This window comes from Danio rerio, chromosome 22 (genome assembly GCF_052040795.2).
Source record: "Danio rerio strain M-AB ecotype USA chromosome 22, GRCz13ab, whole genome shotgun sequence".
Lineage (NCBI taxonomy): Eukaryota > Metazoa > Chordata > Actinopteri > Cypriniformes > Danionidae > Danio > Danio rerio.
Genome location: NC_141042.1, coordinates 39799863 through 39819610, shown reverse-complemented (window position 1 = coordinate 39819610; position 19748 = coordinate 39799863). Strand labels below are relative to the sequence as shown.

General features: G+C 38.5%; 1 protein-coding gene across 9 annotated transcripts; it reads left to right on the top strand.

The window, feature by feature from the left end:
• Window positions 1–1320: 1320 nt before the first annotated feature.
• On the top strand, window positions 1321–18298 carry acy1 (aminoacylase 1). Of its 9 annotated transcripts, none has more exons than XR_015521091.1 (16): window positions 1321–1436; window positions 3288–3431; window positions 4117–4181; window positions 5818–5922; window positions 5995–6089; window positions 8670–8746; window positions 10027–10116; window positions 10610–10666; window positions 11030–11591; window positions 12738–12876; window positions 13438–13583; window positions 13771–13915; window positions 15157–15225; window positions 15598–15677; window positions 16388–16448; window positions 17018–18298. XR_015521091.1 is itself a non-coding variant. In XM_087302501.1 (16 exons), exons 6-16 carry the CDS (start codon window positions 6070–6072, stop codon window positions 17180–17182), a joined length of 888 nt encoding a protein of 295 aa, XP_087158627.1. In that variant the 5' UTR covers window positions 1321–1436; window positions 3288–3431; window positions 4117–4907; window positions 4966–5135; window positions 5249–5922; window positions 5995–6069; the 3' UTR covers window positions 17183–18298.
• The last annotated feature ends 1450 nt before the right edge of the window (window positions 18299–19748 follow it).

The following is a 19748-nucleotide window of genomic DNA, read 5'->3' as shown; positions in this document are numbered from 1 at the left end:
TTATCTATCACAATTATTATTTAGAAGATAGTTGCATTAATTGTTTATTTAAAAACTAAACAACAGCTGTTATGTTTATTTAACTAATAAATTACTCAACATAAAAGATGGCAAAAAGTGTTTAGTTTAGTAGTATTATAGTTATTATAAAAACAGATTATTAATAGAATACAAAATATGACATTGTAAAATATTAATAAATGTTACAATTTTATTTATATTGAATTACATATTGATTTATTTTATTTATTAAATTAATTATTTATTTTTATTTATTTATTTATTAAATTTATAGATAAATGTTTTCATTGATATCATAACACATAATAACTACATTATTTCAGATTAACCAGTTTCATTAATTGTTTTATTAAAAAAATAAAATCATTTGAATCTCTATAGACGTATTTTTTTTTAAATAATGCAACGCATCATTAACAATAATTGCTATTTGTGTATATCAAAGCAAGATAAAAGGGAAAGTGTTCTTTCCAGGCAAGATTAAGGTGTGCTTCAAACCACCAACTAGATATCTGAGACAAGATTTACATGCATTATTTTATTTTAATTTGTAAAAATGATAATAATTTAAATTATTAATTACATAATTATTTATTTTAAATTTCATTCTATATATTTAATTTTATTATCATTATTTCTGTACTGTACTGTAACAATTACATTTTTCAGTATTATATAATATGTTGTTATTGTGCTCTATATAATGAGATTATTTTTGGTATCTACTGGGTATAACACACCCACACACACACAATTTCAACAATTTTTTTAAATTGATATTTTCTCTGTTTCTTGATTTGTTTTTTATTGTTATTAAAATTGTATCTAATATTTTTTCCGCCATATTTTAATTTGGCTGTACAAATTTTTAATTTTTAAATCTAATAAACTCAAAAAATAGATTTTTTAAAAATAAATTTTGTCATAATTTTTATAATAATGACTGTTTAAATTTCAATGTCCATTTATAAAGTCATTATTTTAAACATTTGTGTTCTTAATAACCATTTGCATGAGAGTTTTAACTTTTTATCCTTTAAATATAATTTTTTCCCCCTTTTTTGTCTCTTTTTTTCTCTACACTTTCAAAAAATTAAGAAATAAGAATAAAACGCCGATCTAAAAACATTAATAAATATTACCTAAATTAAATAAACTCTTACAAACAGTCTACTAACTGATCAAATGTAAAACAAAGACGTAAAAGCCTCCAACCTTCATATAATATTGTTGTTTACTCCACACGCTATCCTTTGGACTTGTCAAAATCACCTTGCGCGTGCGCGTTAAAGCATGCTCGCGCACGCAGCGTACATGTTTTCGTCATCACGCAGAACCGGAGCGCTCGTGTTTTTTGGCATGATCGAGCATAATAAGTAACGTCCCGAGTTCAGCCGAGTGGCCCTGGAGCGAAGGTAAGTTACAAATTATCTTTAGGTGTCAATTATAGTGGAAAACAGGCGTATCAAAGCGTGTCGCTACTGATCTGAAGTCAGCCGTGAGCTCGAGCTGAAGCAGGTGAGTGCATGTGTCGAGCTGCAGAACATCTATTATACATATATTACTATTATTAATATTATTATTAGACATTCATTAGTTTTGAAGTGACGTTTACTCCTAAATAATCGACGTCTTTATTGTGCCTCCATCTTGTTTTGTGTGTTTGTTTACTTGCGTGTATAAATAGGAAGTATGACATCTGACCGCGGTGTTTATTAGGAGACAGTTGTGTTTTACGTCATGCTGAAATATATGTGTATACATTCATTTACTCTTATGAAAATGGAGTTTAAATGTGATTAATATGATGGTGTGGTGTTTTGATGATCAGATTTATACAGCTTGATATTGTATTACACTTCGCAATGAAAATTAATCATAAGTGACATTTAAAATACCTTAAAAATAAATCTGCTATATAAAATAAATATAATAATATAATTTCAGAAAAGTATTATTTGCAAATCATAAATAGGGAAATCATATTAGCACCCAATGACTATCAAAGTACATTATTCACAGTCAAATAAATAGTGCTAGTGTTATTTTCGAGGCATACTCACATGCTAAGTCAGATAATTAAATGAACAAATGTGCGAATATAAAACCAACTTTACCTCAATTCTGCTGAATTGGACATTTTATTAAAAGCAAATGTGAATATCTGAGGCTTTTACGAGGATTTAAAAAGGTTTTGGTGTAAAAATATGTGAATCAATCTCACAAGCTCTGCCAAAAATAGAAATTCAGCTTGAAAATGTATTTCTTTTCAAGTGTAATTATGTAATTATTACATTATTAATTATAATTTACTCAATTATTAAATATAATTATTAAGATTCTTACTAAAACAATTAATGCTAATATATTTATTATTTTTTAAAATAGTATTGATTTTATAGAATATAATAAATAAATAGTTTTAATTTAATGTCACAACAGTTTTTATTTGTGGATTGTTTGTTTGTTTTTTTGTTTTTACAGTAAAATCATGATCAATAATTACTAAACTAGTTTGTACATTGGTTGGATTAATTCTTAACGCAGCTTCTGTGAGCGAACACAGTTGCATAATATATTAAGTAAGCAGCCTGTTAATTTATAAACACAACACGTACATTTTAGGAATAGGAAGGGTCTTTCTTTTCCTTTTATACCCTCATAGAACTGTAAAAAAAATTATTTTATGTGTATTTTAACATTTTGCAATCAAACATAACCTGACGCTTTTTTTACTGAGATGTATACACTCACCGGCCACTTTATTAGGTACACCTGTCCAATGGCTTGCCAGCGCAAATTTCTAATCAGCCAATCACATGGCAGCAGCTTAATGCATTTAGGCGTGTAGACATGGTCAAGACGATCTCCTGCAGTTTAATCTACCTTTGGGATGTGGAGGAACGGGAGATTCGCATCATGCTATCATGTCAATATGGAGCAAAAACTCTGAGGAATATTTCCAGTAGCTTGTTGAATCTATGCCACGAAGGATTAAGGCAGTTCTGAAGGCAAAAGGGGGTCCAAGCCGGTACTAGTAAGGTGTACCTAATAAAGTGGCCGTGAGTGTCTGTGTCTTTATAAGTGTTTATGCATTAGTTAATAATGATGTGCATTAGTTATTAAGTGCATGCATTAGGTAATAAGAACGTGTATTGGTTAATAATAATGTGTATTAGTTAACAAGAGTGTGTATTGGTTATTAAAAGCCTGCATTAGTTATTAAGAGTGTGTATTAGACAATAATAGTCGCTGTGCTCCTGCAGGACAGTGGTGCGGGATGCTGCCTGATAAAGATGGACTGAATGGAGGTGGAGGAGTGCAGGACGGTCGCGCAGCTGAAGACCCTTCAGTGACTCTGTTCAGAGAATACCTGCGCTTGAAGACCGTCCATCCAGAGCCAGACTACGGTACCTGACAGAATCACACACACACACACAGAACATTCAGTGTTTTCCAGCATCTCGATGCAGATTTATGACGACTTTGGAGTAAATGTTCACTCCTGTGACGTCTAAAAATGTCTCGGGTGGCAGATTAAGGGAACGGTGTTGAAATGTATTGCCTCATTCACACAAAGTCCTCTAGTTTATAGTCCACTAGATTATTTATTACAGTAAACCAGGACAAGGGTGATGTGTTTATACCACTATAGCGTCAATTTATTGTTAATGTTTATGTTAGTTTTATGCTGAAGTGCAGAATTTTTACATCTGTCATCATTTATTCACCCACATGTTGCTGCATACTTGTGTGCTGTCTGTTTTGTAAATGAAACCCCTTTTGCTATATTATTCCAGCCACTGCAGCTTCTGTGGACAAATAATTGTTGCACAGATTTATATTTCTACTACTTGAGTCATGCGTTGACTATCATTTGAAGCCCATGTTTTAACTATAGCATGTTATGGCCTGCAGGGGGAGTTTTTGTATCTTTATTTCTGAAAGATGGGGGGAAACATCATGCCAAAATAGTGTCTGATATCTTCTTCAATGTTGAGGAATGAAATAAGAGTGTTTTAGTAGCCATTCACAACTGAAAAGCATCACGTCTGGGATCAGTCTAATAACTCGATGTCAATCAATCTTTCTCAGATGCTGCTCTGAAGTTCCTGGAGCGGATGGCAGAGGAGCTCGCTTTACCCATGAAGAAAGTGGAGGTAAGGAGTCTGCGTGCGCAGAATTCCGCAGATTTCTGCCGATTTTTAGCCCATCATTAATTCTGTTTATTTACTTGAGTAAATGTGTGTAAATCTATATTTATTCAGTTGTTTAATTAATTGCAGTAATGTTATTGACTAATATGAAAATGTTCTTCTGATTTATGTACAATGCAGTCTGTACAGTATTATTTTCTGTCTTTTAGTAGAGATGTTATTAGAGAGACTTGCTTTGTTTACCAAATAACGTGAATCTAATTAAATTTGCACTTTAAACATTAAACAAAAGTTTAAAAGAATACAAATTTTTATTTCACATATTAAGGTTTAATTATGATACAAATAAAATAATTCCGCAGAAATCTGCAGATTTTCACCAAAATTCTCAGCAGAAAAAGCAAAAAACATCCGTAGTAATGAGTCACCCCAGCATATTACACTACAAATAATGGTTCTGAAGTGTGTTAAATTAGGGGTCTCTAGCTTGTAACAACTGTTAAATCCTTTTCGTTCCATTAAATGCATAGGGTAAAACATTATTAAATGGGGTGTTCATAAGTCATGCAACTATTATAATCATGACATAACATACATCAGGAATATTAATGAGATTTTATGCAAGCATTAAGCTGTTTTTTTTTTCAGTTACAGCTTTGAAAAACAGAAAGACGGGAAATGAAGTATCCATGAGTTACTTTGTCAGTTACAGATTAGAAAAATAAAAAGGCGGGAAATAAGGACCTAATGCGCTTCTTTGTCAATTGCAGATTTGAAAAACAAAAAGGCGGGAAATAAAGAACCCATGAGGTGTTTTGTCAGTTACAGATTAGAAGAACCAAAAGTTGGTACATAAAGAACCAATGAGCTGCTTTGTCAGTTACAGATTTGAAAAACTGAAAGGCGGGAAGTTAAAGAATCGATGAGTTGCTTTGTCAGTTACAGATTTGAAAAAAGGTGGGGAATAATAAAGCCATGAGCGGCTTTGTCAGTTACAGATTTGAAAAAACAAAAAGGTGGTAAATAAAGAACCCATAAGCTGCTTTGTCAGTTACAAATTTGAAAAAAAGGTGGGAAATAAAGAACCAATGTGCTGCTTTGACAGTTACAGATTTAAAAATGAAAATGCGTGAAATATAGAACAGATCAGTTACAGATTTGAAAAACAAAAAGGCGGGAAATATAGAACCCATGAGCTGCTTTGTCAGTTACAAATTTGAAAAAGGAAAGGTGAGAAATAAAGAACGGACTACCTGTTTTGTTAGTTAGAGATTTGAAATACAAAAAGGCGGGAAATAAAAACCAATCTCATTCACACACATACACTACAGACTATTAAGTTTACCCAATTCACCTGTAACGCATGTCTTTGGACTTGTGGGGGAAACCGGAGCACCCGGAGGAAACTCACGCGAACATGCAAACTCCACACAGAAATGCCAACTGACCCAGCTGAGACTCGAACCAGCAACCTAATTGCTTTGAAGCGACATCGCTACCCACTGCACCAACGCATCGCCTTCTTTGTGAAAATACGGTTTTCAATCGAGCTGTTACTAAGTGCAGAGAACCTTTTAATACTCATCTGTTTTAGCGTGTCCATCTTGTTCTTGTTCACATATTAATCTCTGCCTCTCAGGTGTGTCCCGGTCGAGTGGTTGCCATCATCTCCTGGATCGGCTCCAGGCCGGAGCTCAAGTCTGTGGTGCTGAACTCACACACTGATGTGGTTCCTGTGTATGAGGTAAAGCTGAAACACATCCGTCTCTGCACTGATTAACAACACGTCACATCACTGTCTGTGCCTCTTCTGCAGGAGCACTGGAAACATCATCCATTCGCTGCTGTGAAAGATGCGGACGGCAACATCTACGCCAGAGGAGCTCAGGATATGAAATCCGTCACCATACAGTGAGTTTAATGTGCAATCACAAGCTGAATTCTTAACAAAAATAACTGGACTTTGCTTGCAAAAGTTTATTAAGCAACAGGGAATTTGATCCCTTGATGATCTAGTCACATAAAGAGCACTTTAGTCAAATTTGGTGGGTAATTATGGCTGTACTTAGTGGGACGGTTCAGTACAGTACAGAACAGTTCACAATTATTTTCGTTTCCACTGTCAGAAGTACTAAAATTGTACTGTACCACTTTTTTGGGACCCTTTTGTAAGGGTACCTAATGCCTTGTTTTCACTAAAGCCTGGTTTATACTTCTGCGTCAAGTGACCGGCGTAACCCACGGCGCATGCAACGCGCGTAGCTGTGCGTTTATACTTCTGCGCGCTGTCTCTGTCGGTCTGCATTAACACTTCCGAAACACTAGTTGGCGGTGAGGTGTTAATGTTCCTCTGTGCCGAGTTTCTTCGCTGCTGTTTTGTTTTTTCTGAACACTTCCTGAATGTACAAGTTGCTCCAACTTGCTCATTTTGAGGCAGGAACCGGCGAATATGCAATAACTTTAACAATGAGGTAAACACAAAACAAAACTTTCCATCAGGAGCTCCTTCACGGGACTCCACACTTGTAAGCAACCGCTCCATTGGGCTTGCACCGCTTGCGCGGCTCTCGGTCCTGCCCAGACTTGTCAGCGCTACCAAACCGACAAATCACAGAGCTTGCGCTACGCATCGTTGCGACGTGTAGTTACATTTTTTGAGAGGTGCAGCGACGGCCACGGTGTAGGGCTATGCGTCTATGGCTGCACCGTAGCAAATCCGCCTTAAGTGGTACAGTATAGTACCATATGGGTCAGTATGGCTCACCTTTACCAGGCTTGTGTCTCCACTGCCAAATGTTACCAACGGTTCCCTTATGGTAGGCATTGTGTACGCAAGAAAGTTGCATTCGAAGTCATTCTGGCTTAAAGTTGCGCATCTAGCTCTGCCTTTTGGTATCCTTTTGTTTTGCTAGGTACCCTTTGGAAAGGGTACCCAAAAAGTTGTACGGTACCGTTCGCCTTTTGTTACCTTTTGATAGTGAAAACGGACATAAAAGCACACTGAGCCATAGCGCACTGTACTGTACCACTCAGTGGAAACAGGCCGTAAGTGTACCTAACACAGCAATACAGTAATAAAGGGTGGAGCTAGACTCTCTCAGGGTGTTTGCTAGGTTTAAAAAAGTCTTTAAACAAAGTTTTAGGCCTTAAAGCAGTGGTCACCAAACTTGTTCCTGGAGGGCCGGTGTCCTGCAGATTTTAGCTCCAACACTAATCAAACTCACCTGAACAAGCTAATCAAGGTCTTACTAGGTATACTTGAAACATCCAGGCAGGTGTGTTGAGGCAAGTTGGAGCTAAACCCTGCAGGGACACCGGCCCTCCAGGACCGAGATTGGTGACACCTGCCTTAAAGTCTTACATTTACTGTAATATTATGTTGAATGTCTTAAATCACTTTAACTGGCTCTTAATTTTACCATTTCTTTGTAAAGCTACCCCATCAGACTGACACCCGTCCAATCACCAGCAATCTATCTCGATAAAACTTTTAACAAAACCTTTATTTATTACCTCTATTTACTGATATGGTATAATTATCTTCCTTGCAAAAACATTAGTTTTTAGTTTCTGGTTTCTTCTTGTGTCAAGCTGTAATATGATAAGAAGAAGAACAGGGTCTGCTGTGTGTCCTCTATTGTTGTTTATGGGGTTGTAATGTAAAAATGTCGCCTCTAAAGTCCAGTTTTTACTTCTGCGATGAGTGCTCACGGTCACATGCCTTGAACACCTGTGTGAATGTTTGTTACACTGTCGTTGCTGTTTAAGTTACCTCATGAAATTGAAGATAAAGTCAATCCAACCCTTTTACCTGAAGAAATACAAGCCTGATCACGGTAACCCGTACTCCACCGTAAGGTCCATAGCAAAAGTCATGAGTTAATTTTTTAATTTTACCCAAAAGCTTGAGTAAATTCCTAATGAAGTAACTGGGTTTTTCGGACAAATTGTTTATCATAACATCAGTATACATAACCACAGCTTTCAACAGATCCCACTTAGATATGCTTAGCGTTTATAGCAGGTTTGGCATGATGTCCCGGGAGGGAACCCTGAGCTCTGAGATATTTGAGCCCAAGGCTCCAGCCCGGTCAAACAAGCATTTCTGGAGATCCAAGATCAAGTAGAATTTGAGAGCTCCCCTTTGAAAAAGGGAGGAAAAGGAGGAGATGGGGTGGAAGGGGGGATTCTTCCAAAACAAAGAAAGAGCAGAAGGGAGAAAACGATCCACTTATTGTAAACTAGGATCATTCTGATTGGATGATTACTGATTACATATGAGCAGCCAGTCGTGCTCAATCATATCACGAGCTCCTCTCGAAATTAGTTCATGAAACTTCACTTATACTAAATGAAAATAAATTACTTTTCGGTGGGAATCATGAATATTCTGAAACTAATTTGCAGGGTTATTCTCAGTCAGAGAGGAATAATAATCAGTTGTTTGAGTTGAATATGGAGTTTTGATGTCTCATTCATATTTTCCTGCAGGTACATTGAAGCCATTCGCAGACTGAAGGCGGCCGGGAAGAGATTTTCTCGAACCATCCACTTAACATTTGTCCCAGGTCAGACCACACCAGCATGCTAGTACCAGACCATATCTTTCCAGACTGTTCTTATGGCTATTTATGCACTGAATTGAACTAGTTTCATGAACACAATGCCAACATTTAATAATTAAAAAATGTCTTGAGCACGCTCTTGAATCATCAATCCACAACACACAAGTACCTCAGACTGAATTTGGAAAATGGAGTTTCACTTCAGGTCTTATCTGATGTTTAGTTTCACAAAGTGAAGTTTATTTGTAAACAAATGTCGAGAGGATCACGTGCTTATGATTGTCACAGCTGTTCCAACTTTAGCTAATGACTGATTATCCTATCAGACGATCCTTGACTCACTCTAAATAACCAGCTTTTTCTCATCTCAATATCTTCGTCTTGAAGAAACCCCCCCACCCAACCCTACTTTCCCTCCTTTCAGATGGTCGTCACGGTGGCCAGCGATTAGCCTTAACAGCAAGAATGCCCCTGGTTTAGTTCCTTTTCAAACCAGACGGCATTTCTGTGCAGAGTTAGCTCGTTTTCCCCGTGGTCGCGTGGGTTTTCCCCGGGTCCTCCGGTTTCCTCCCACAGTTTAAAAACAAGCACCCTAAACAATTAATCCAAATACTTTAGCTAAACTCTGAGTACACCTTTCAGCATCCATATCTGACGCTTAGCTACAACAAGCAAGAGGGGGAGTCATCGAGATCTACCTGAGCTCAAACTCCCCTCTCGCCTTGCAACGGGAGGGAGCCCAGATCTCGAGGATCTTATAAGCTCAGGGCTCTCTCCCGGGACAGCACGCCAAACTAGCTTTACTATCAATCATCAGCTAAGTGTGAACTCTTGAACATGAGATTTTTGGCGTGTTAGTGTGTTTTGTGTGTTTGTATATTATGTACAGCACAGTACTGTTTGAAAGTTTGTGAACCCCTTTACAGCTTTTGGTTGTTTTCCCAAGTTTTTCTTATTATAACGACCGGATTTTTGCATATTAGATATTATATGTTTGTTTATCAGTTGGACATGTTTGTTTCAGAGGGAATTTTGTGTGAGTACTAGCTGAAAAACTACACGAAAGGTGGATTTAGAGTAACTGTAAATCTCTGAACTGTAAATACAGCTGCACTGTATGTGTATATTTTTACAATAGCGGATCGGCATTAAGATACAAAGCAATATAATCCATCCACAAGACTGTATGTCCATTCTCATTTGAATTTCTGTCAAATTAGACATGGCATCTGTCTAAATCCAGTTTCTCTACAAATTGACGGTATTTTGAATGTTCTTGACAGACGAGGAGGTCGGCGGTCACAAAGGAATGGAGACGTTTGTGAAGCACCCAGAATTTCAGAAGTTGAACATGGGTTTTGCTCTTGATGAAGGTAAACAATTCTGTAGATTCATTCTTTTAGTTTCTGCAGTCGCTTTTGGACTGCACTATGGTTGACAATCCAACACAATGGGCAGCACATTGAACACATTTTATAAGTGGTCAGAAACATGTAAATAACTCATGGAAGAATAAAGTTACGTTAAAACCAAGCACACCATTGTTTTTCTTGTAAAATTTCCAATAAGTTTGACGTGTCACATGACCCTCTTAATATTGAAAAAAGCAAAAGTTGGATCCAAGATGGCCGACTTTAAAATGGCCACCATGGTCACCACCAATCTTGCAAAGCTGGCCCCCTCACAAATACTAATGTACCACAAACAGGACGTCAATATCACCAATCATTCCAATTTAATTAGGGTGTATCCATAAACATGGTCAATATACTTCATGTAGAAATGAATACATAACTTGTGTGATGTTATTACGAACAAAATAATGATATTAATAATATCTGAAATGCAAATTTACCTTCTTTTCAGGATTGGCAAACCCCACCAATGCCTACACTGTATTCTATGGAGAAAGAAACCCCTGGTGTGAGTATCATCTTTGCCTGTAGTCACATTGTCTGTGTGTGAGTACTGGTTTCGGTGGTTTACAAGGACAAAATATGTATAATGGCATGGGTATGACCTAGTTGTACTCTATTATAGAGGTTTATGAGGACATACATGCTGTCCTCGTAATTTAAAACAACTACAAATTAATTTTTAACAGGATTTTTTTGCCATTCACATTTTGCCACTGGTTTCCTGAGATTGTTGGGTTTAGGGGTAGAGCCATCTAAATAGTGTTATTTACAGTGTAAACTACATTGCACCTATGGAGAGTCCCTGTAAACCACCAATACCAACAGGTGTGTGTGTTTATATGTTAATAATGTGTGCTCTGTCCTGCAGGGATCACCGTTCGCTGTCCTGGAAGTCCAGGTCATGGTTCCAGGTTTGTGGAAAACACAGCAGCAGAGAAATTAGTGAGTGTTCAGAGAATAATCTAGTAAATCTAGAGCTGCAGGCAGACCATTCTTTTAAAAAAGGCAATCATTTCTGTTTGTTATATTTTATCTTATCTTTTTTATGTTGTCTAGTAGTAGCATTAGTAATAATAATAATAATAATAATAATAACTAGAAGGTAAAGTTTGTTGTTTAACTTCGATATTAGCTTAAGAAAGCCAATGACACAGCGCTGAGAGTCAGATGCAGTTGGCAGGAGACACAGCGGCAGCAGAAGTCACAGCATCACCAACAACGTTGCATTTAATGTACGTCCTCTATGCGCTTCCGCCAAAGCAATTAAACATGCACGGATGTAAAGAAAGCACTCAGCTGCAGGGGAAAGCAAAGAGCTTGTGAAAAGAAATCACTTCAAGAAGAAGCAGCAGCTAAATGTTGCAACATGTTTTATCTGTTTAGTGTGGAAATAGTGCAGTGCTGCTATTATCCATATTAGTAGTCAATTGGTGAACTTAGGCCCCGTTTACACTAATGTGTTTTAGTTTTAAAACGCATAAGTTTTGCTACGGTTACGCCAACCGTCCACACTACGCCGGAGTTCTCGAGCGCCGAAAACGGAGCGTTTCGAAAACGCTGGAGAGGCCGTTTTCATTCTGAAACGCTGCTGCTCCGTCTCAGTGTGGATGATGGAAAACGGAGACATCTGAAAACGGAGGCGGGGCTGCAGACATTCGCCTCTCTGATTGGGGCTTTTCCTCAATATTAAGTAGCCTAACACAGTTCAGTCCTGCATTCTCTCTGTGTAAGTTCAGCCTTCACAAGTTTGATCAAGGCTGCAGTCTCTTCTTCTCAGTTTGATATGGAAAACAGACTATACTGAGGACACGGGTAAATCTTCAAAGGAAACAGTGTACTTTATAACTTCATTCACATCACCCTGGCTTCGTTGTTTCACTTTCTCAACAATAAAATGTAAACATGATTTAAGGAACTGCCTATTTTCATTTTAATATTAGCAACTTAGACAGCAGAAATGTTGAGGCGTCGTGCTGCATGAGCGTCATCTTCACTGTGTGGATATTTATAACAAAACGGAGCCGATAACAACTGCCTCCTTTCAATTTCAGTGAAAATACGAAACACACCCTCTCTTTTGCTGAATATCAGTTTTAATAATCGATAATGGCCATTTTAAAAGTATAACATACAATAAGTTTATACATTATAGGAAATAAAGGCAAGCGATCAGTCAATATACAGAATAGGCTACGTGCGGTTACATGAATCAATCATTAACTTATCTTTGCGCTCAGCCAAAACACGTTACCTGAGAACAAGTAATAGATTCCAATGACCAAAGTCAGGGAATATGTCGTTAGATAAAGACAACAAGATGAATGAAATATCCCGTTTAATAAATATAGTGAGATTAGATCCAGCGGGAGATGCTTGATGAGAAGTCCGACTAGCACAGCTCTCATCTGGGTAGATGGGCTGCAGCGCTTGCCCGAGGGTGTCTGTGTGATCACGTGATGTGCGTTTTCAGCGTTTTGGTGTGGACGGAGAGCAGTTCAGAAACGCTGGGTAAAACGCGAGTGTGGACGCGGATCGTTTTCATTCTAAAACGCCGTTTTAAAACTAAAACGCACTAGTGTAAACGGGGTCTTAAAAGCATAATGCTGTAAATGATTTATAGTGAAACTGTAAACGTCTGATGAATCTGAAAAAGATATAGCAAACAAACTGCAATGCGGAACACAGCTTTTGGCCAAATTTGGGCCACAGAAATAAGTGAAGTTTATTCATAAACTAATTTCGAGAGGATCACGTGCTTATGATTTATCACGGCGAGTCTCGCATTTGCTAATCACTAATCTTCCAATCATATGAGCCCTAAGCCACTATAAATAGCCTCAGTTTTCAGTCCACTTTATCTTCGTTTGGAAGAAACCCCCCTCCTCCCCTATTCTCCTCCTTTACCTGTGATTGGGCAGCACGGCGGTCCAGTGGTTAGCACTGCGAGCCACACAGCAAGAATACTGCCGGCCCTAGTTCCATAGGACCGGTGGCTGTTTCTGTGAGGAGTTTTGTATGTCCTCCCCGTGTCCGCGTGGGTTTTCCCCGGGTTCTCCAGTTTCCTCCCACCATCCAAAGACATTCAACATACATAACAATCAAGCTTGTCTAATCCCTTACGTTCCCTTAGCTACAGCAGCAGGGGAGTTCTGAGATCCATCGAGCTCGGGCTCCCTTCTTGCTCTGCCAACGGGAGGAAGCCCCGGGCTCGAGGAGCCCTTGAGCTCGGGGCTCTCTCCCGGGACAGCATGCCAAATAAGCTTTGTAAATCATCAGCTAAATGTGAACTCTTGAAATGAAATTTTTCTGGATATATCTGTATATTTCACATTATTACACTTTTGGTGAGTGCTCTGTTTCTCCTGTCCACAGCGGCGAGTTATAAACTCCTTCCTGGAGTTCAGAGAGAAAGAGAAACAGCGGTGAGCTTTCCTCACAAGTTGAATTTTGTTTAAAGCAGAGCTGTTGAACACGAAGAAACACTGGTGTGTGTGTGTGTGTGTGTGTGTGTGTGTGTGTGTGTGTGTGTGTGTGTGTGTGTGTGTGTGTGTGTGTGTGTGTGTGTGTGTGTGTGTGTGTGTGTGTGTGTGTGTGTGTGTGTGTTTTCAGACTGAACACCAGTGAGTGTTTTACTCTGGGAGACGTCACCACTATTAACATGACCATGGTCAAAGGAGGCGTCGCTTATAATGTGGTTCCTGCAGAAATGGACGTCAGCTTTGACTTGAGAATCCCTCCTACTGTTAACCTGCAGGTCTGTGCTTTTATCTATCCATCCATCCATTCATTTATTCATCCATCCATTCATTTATTCATTCATTCATGCATCCATTTGTTCATTCATGGATTTGTTTATTTATTCATTTATTCATTCATCCATCAATTTATTCATACATTCATACATCCATTCATTCATTTATCCATCCATTTATTCATCCATTAATTCATCCATTTATTCACTCACATCTATGTATTCATTCATTCATTCATTCATTCATTCATGCATTCATTTGTTCATTCATGCATTCAGTTATTCATTCATTCATTCATTCATTCATGTATTCATTCATCATATTCATACATTCATACATCCATTTATTCATTTATCCATTTATACCTCCATTTGTTCACTTACCCATCTATATATTCATACATGCATTAATTTATCCATCCATCCATTCATTCATTTATTCATTCATTCATTCATCAATTTATTCATACATTTATTCATGCATTAATTTATTCATTATTCAATTAATTGAACTATTCATACATCAATCATCAATTTATTCATTTATTTATCCATTAATACATCTATCCATTCATGCATCCCTTCATGCATTCATCCATTCCTCCATCAATTCATCCATGCATTCATTCATTCAAGCATTAATTCATCCATCTATCCATCTATTCATTCATTCATTCATTCATTCATTCATCCATCTATTCATTTATTTATTCATACATTCATACATCCATTCATTCATATGTACATGCATTCATGTATCCATTCATTCATCCATCCATCCATTCATTAATTCATTCATCCATCCATTTATTCATTCATTCATTCATTCATTCACTTAATTATTTATCCATCAATTTTTTAAACCATTCATACATCCAATCATCCATTCATTCAATTATTCATCGATTCATACATCCATCCATTCATACATCTATCAATGCATTAATACATTCCTTCATCCATCTATTTTTTCATCCATTCATCCATTTACTCATCAATTCAAGCATGCATTCATTCATCCATGCAATAATTCATCCATTCATTCATTCATCCATTCATTCATCCATTCATCCATTCATTCATCTTTCCATACATCCATCTATTTATTCATTCATCCATTCATTATTTCATGCATTCATTAATTCATCCATCCATCCATCCACCATTCATTCATTAGTTTTAAACTATTTTTAAACTGTCTTTGTCTTTAAACTGTGTCAGCTCTAATTCACTTCGTCTTGCAGGAGTTTGAGGAAAAGATTAAAGTCTGGTGTCGAGAAGCCGGTGAAGACGTGACTTATGACTTTGCACAGGTCAGATTTACTTTTACACTCTTCAAGTTTCTGCCTGGACCTTTTTGGTCCTGTAATTAAAACATTTTGTTCTGAGTTTAATTTGTTAGTGTGTTGCTAGTCTAAATGTTTTTCTTTTAATTGTCAATCCAATGACAGTTTATTTTAGGTTTTTTTAATTGAATCTTTTATTCTGAATTTAGTAGTTAGTAGACATCCCATTTTTCCATCAGCTACACATTGTGTTTGTCTGCTTTCAAAGAAATATTGACCCTGATATTGGGAGCATAACAATAAAACCAAACTACCAAGGTCCAAGTACTGAGCCCTGTGGTACTCCGCTCCACACCTTTATTTTAAGGCTGATCTTCAATGATTTTCTCTGCTCTTCAGAAACACATGGACCAGAACTTGACCTCCACGGATGAAAATGACCCCTGGTGGCAAGCCTTCAGCTCCACATGTAAAGCAATGTGAGAAAACCTACTGTACCAACACAGGCTCATGGGGAATATGTGCCCAGGGCTACATTTTTAAGAACCGAGGAATATGTGCCCGGGGTTACATATATGGCTGCATTTTCTGTGTAAAACGAATGATATGGACCCCTTACTTCCACATGGACGGCATTTCCATTGTGACTGCTCGGTAGCTCGTCCACATATAGATTTGGATTAGGGAGCAGACTGGGGTTCGAGTCCGGCGAAGGAGGGTTCCATCAACCAGGTATAGCAAAACCAAAAAGAAAGCAGTGTGAAATCGTGGTAAAAGCATGCAGCTGAGATCATTTGGGTTTAGAGAGGGGGTGTACGGGTCAGTCAATAGCAAGCTGATATATACATGACAACAATCCGACTATTTTCTCTCATGGACGTGTGCGAGAAGGATGTTAATATTGGCAGTAATAAACATAGCGGCTTCGTAAATTGTGTATTTACGAGAAATGACACCTATGAGAAAACATCAGATTGTCAAAATCATACACGGTTGCCTCTAGTGGACTTGTGTAAGCAAAAACTCCAAGCATATGAAGCCCAGGGCACACATTTCTCGGTTCTCAAAAATGTAGCCCTGGGCACATATTCCCAATGAGCCTGTGTTGAAAAACTGCACCCAGTTCTGTGAGCATGCATTTTGTTGCTGAACACATTGCAGACATGTGACTTTCTGCATCTCCTGACAGGAACATGACTCTGAAAAAAGAAATCTTCCCTGCTGCCACGGACAGCCGCTTCATTCGGGAAGTAAGTCAGTTTTTACTCCAGTCAACAACCACAGTGAAATCACAGTAATGACAAATGCGAAGGCAAAATTATTCGCCCTCCTGGGAAATTAAAACCACTGTTGTCCAGTTGTCTAATTCACCTAAATTGCCTTGTTAACCTAATTAAGCCTTTAAATGAGCTGAAAGCTAGTATCTTGTAAAATATTATAAGTAGTCATCATGGCAAAGATAAAAAAACTTGTTAGTAGAACTTAGTTATTCAATATTATTAGTTGTTTATTAACTAATATGTTTAAAGGTGCCATAAACTGCATTGGTTTAATAAGTGAAATTGTTATCAGATGTCTAAATAGTAGGTTTATGGCTACGGTAAGATCGAAAAATCTCCAGAAATGGTTTTATAAGCTCCTGCATTGCTCCATAAAAATCCCTTAGAATCCGAAGGTCCATGATTGACCATATATGGTTCTTGTTGTGAATATTAATGAGCTCCTCTCTGATGTGTCACTCTTACCGTACGTTCACACCGAAAGCGGCGAGAGGACCAAAGCATCTGCTTAATGTAAATGTTTTCTTTATTATTTGTAGGTGGGTCTTCCTGCCATTGGTTTCTCTCCAATGAATCTCACCCCCATCCTGCTTCACGATCACAACGAGTACCTGAACGAGCAGGTGTTTCTGCAGGGCATCCAGGTGTACGAACGCCTCATTCCTGCTCTCGCCGGTGTGGCTCCGCTGAGCGCAGAGCTGTAGATTCACTCTGCATCCGAAATAGCTCCTCATACCGTTAAACAGTGCACTATTTGACAGAGCAGCCATTTCTTGTGGTGTTTGAAATCATAGTGGACACTCTGAAGTGCACTCAATCAATCCACCACAATGCACCACAATAACAAGTGTACATCCCACGTGCACTCGACAGTTGGAAAGTACTCGTAAATCACTGTGAGAGTTCAGCACTCATGAATTTCCGCATCCAACCACAAGAAGGCGATCACAGCAGAATCATATCAGTGTACACTTCAAAATAAAATATATATTTAATTAAAGTAATGTACACATGACAGAAATCAACGTACTTAATTTAATTTCTAGTAAACCACTAAGGGTCAAATAATTATCACAGGGTCTGACCTGAAATTAAAAATTGTATCCATCTGAGGCGTTTAAAACTAAACGGCATCCCTTCAGTGCACTTCACATTGCTCACTCAATTTCATTCAGTCTTTTAAGTGGACTATATTAGTGGGCTCATGTAGGGAATAGTAAATGAAGGGTATAGGGGGCGATTTCAGATACAGCATCAGTCTTTCTGTTCATCTCTCTAAGCTTGCCGACTGAAATACGGTGCTGATTTTCACTCATATCGAGAATCGTATCTGCCATAACACCAAAGATTGAGCTGATCCCATATAAACGAGATCATCATTTTGCGTTCGCTTTAACTCAGGAGTCCCTGTCTTTCAATTATGTCTTAGAGATGCTTTGAAGTCTTATTTGTCTGCTGACATTTACAGTTAGAAGCTGCTGTAAACCATTTTAATTCATGAAGTTTGTAAATTCAACGCACCGAAGTAAGGTGGCCTGTGTCTCAGATGAGAAATGAAAATGTTTTCAGAGACTCAAACGGTGTAGCTGTGCTTGCCATATATGCATTATATTTTTAATACAGATGATTTTGATGCAAATGTATGGGTATATACTGAATATATGTATGGGTCATGTATTAGGAGACTTATACTATACTGTATTATACCACACAGTTAGACTGAATCACACTTCGTGATTTCAAGAGTTATGAATTTTGAAGTTACCTCAAACTGGTGCTACTTTGCCTTCCTGATTAAATAATTAAAAGGGTAACATATACATCAATGCTGTCAGAAGTCTGTCATTATCGGTCATCATTGTTGTAGTAGTGTTATTATCATCATCTGAAGTGGGTAATATTGACTTGAGATTTTGCTTTGGTAAACAACAAAGTACTGGAGAAGGGTATAAACGGAGGCCGGAGCCAGCTCTAAGTGGGTGGGTCTTGGAGCTCCAAGTGGGCTGGGCAAACCTTATTTAGTTGTATTTAGACTTGAATATTGTGCTTTATGAATGTGTACACCTAACCCTAATCCCAACCTCACAGTAACCTGATAAACCCAACTTACTTGCGGTTTGAGTCCCTCCAACTTGGAGGTCACCCAAACTACTTGCGGTGTAATTCCTCCCACTTGCAGGTCTCCGGGCTGCAGCGATACCTACTTGAAGTACTGCAGCTTTAAAAGTTCATTTGAGGTGTGTTTCTCTTTATGCACTGGTCTCCCACACAAAGATCAGGACCACAACAACCCAAACATCAGGCACAGTAACTGCCTCTTGGGACATGGAATGTCACCTCACTGGGAGGGAAGGAGCCTGAGCTTCTGCGGGCGATTGAATGGTACCGACTAGAGATAGTCGTGCTCACCTTCCAAAACCTCCACAGGCTCTGGAGTTCAACTTCTTGAGAAGGCTGGAGATTTTTTATTCTGCAGTCGCTCATGGTGAGAGGAAGAGGGCTGATGTGGACTTGCTTATAGCTCCCCAACTCAGCTGCCATGTGGTGGAGTTTTCCCCAATGAACGAGAGGGTCGCCTCCTTGCTTGTTGGGTCTAGGCTAGGTCTCTTATTGTAGTTTGTGCCTACCGGCCAAACACCAGTGCAGAGTACCCGGCTCTCTTGGAGTCCTTGGGAGGGGTTGCTTAAAGGTGCTCAGACTGAGGACTCTGTTGTTCTACTGGGGGACTTCAATGCCCACGTGGGTAATGACAGGGATACATGAAGAGGTGTAATTGGGTGGAACGGCCTCCATGATCTGAATCCGAGTGGTGTTCAGTTGTTGTTCTTCTTTTTGGTGGTTGTATCATCAGATCTTCCGACCGTATGTCTTGGACACTCGAGTAAAGAGAGGGGCAGAGCTGTCAACTGATCACCTCCTGGTGTGAATTGGATCAGCTGTCAGAGGGGAAAGCCGGACAGACTTGGCAGGCCCAAAAGTACACTGCTGAAAAAAACAGCTTAAACCAACCTAAGCTGGTTGCCTGGTTTTAGCTGGTCAACCAGGCTGGTTTTAGAGGGGGTTTGGCCACTTCCAGGCTGGTTTCCAGCCATTTCCAGCCTGGTTTTAGCTGGTCAGGCTGGAAAATGACCAGCCTAAACCAACTAAAACCAGCTTGACCAGCCTGGTTTAAGTTGGACATAGCTGGTTTTGGCTGGGCTCCCAGCCTGGCTAGGCTGGTCAAGCTGGTTTCAGCTGGTCATCTCCCAGCCTGACCAAACCAGCCTGGAA

What these genes read in the sequence shown, in the direction of transcription:
- acy1 (XM_087302498.1), top strand. Translation starts at nt 3,302, where the DNA reads ATGCTGCCTGATAAAGATGGACTGAATGGAGGTGGAGGAGTGCAGGAC. An exon ending in GGGTTTTGCTCTTGATGAAG is followed by an intron (nt 10,117 to 10,609) that starts GTAAACAATTCT and finishes CCTTCTTTTCAG; the next exon opens with GATTGGCAAACCCCACCAAT. An exon ending in ACAGCCGCTTCATTCGGGAA is followed by an intron (nt 16,449 to 17,017) that starts GTAAGTCAGTTT and finishes TATTATTTGTAG; the next exon opens with GTGGGTCTTCCTGCCATTGG.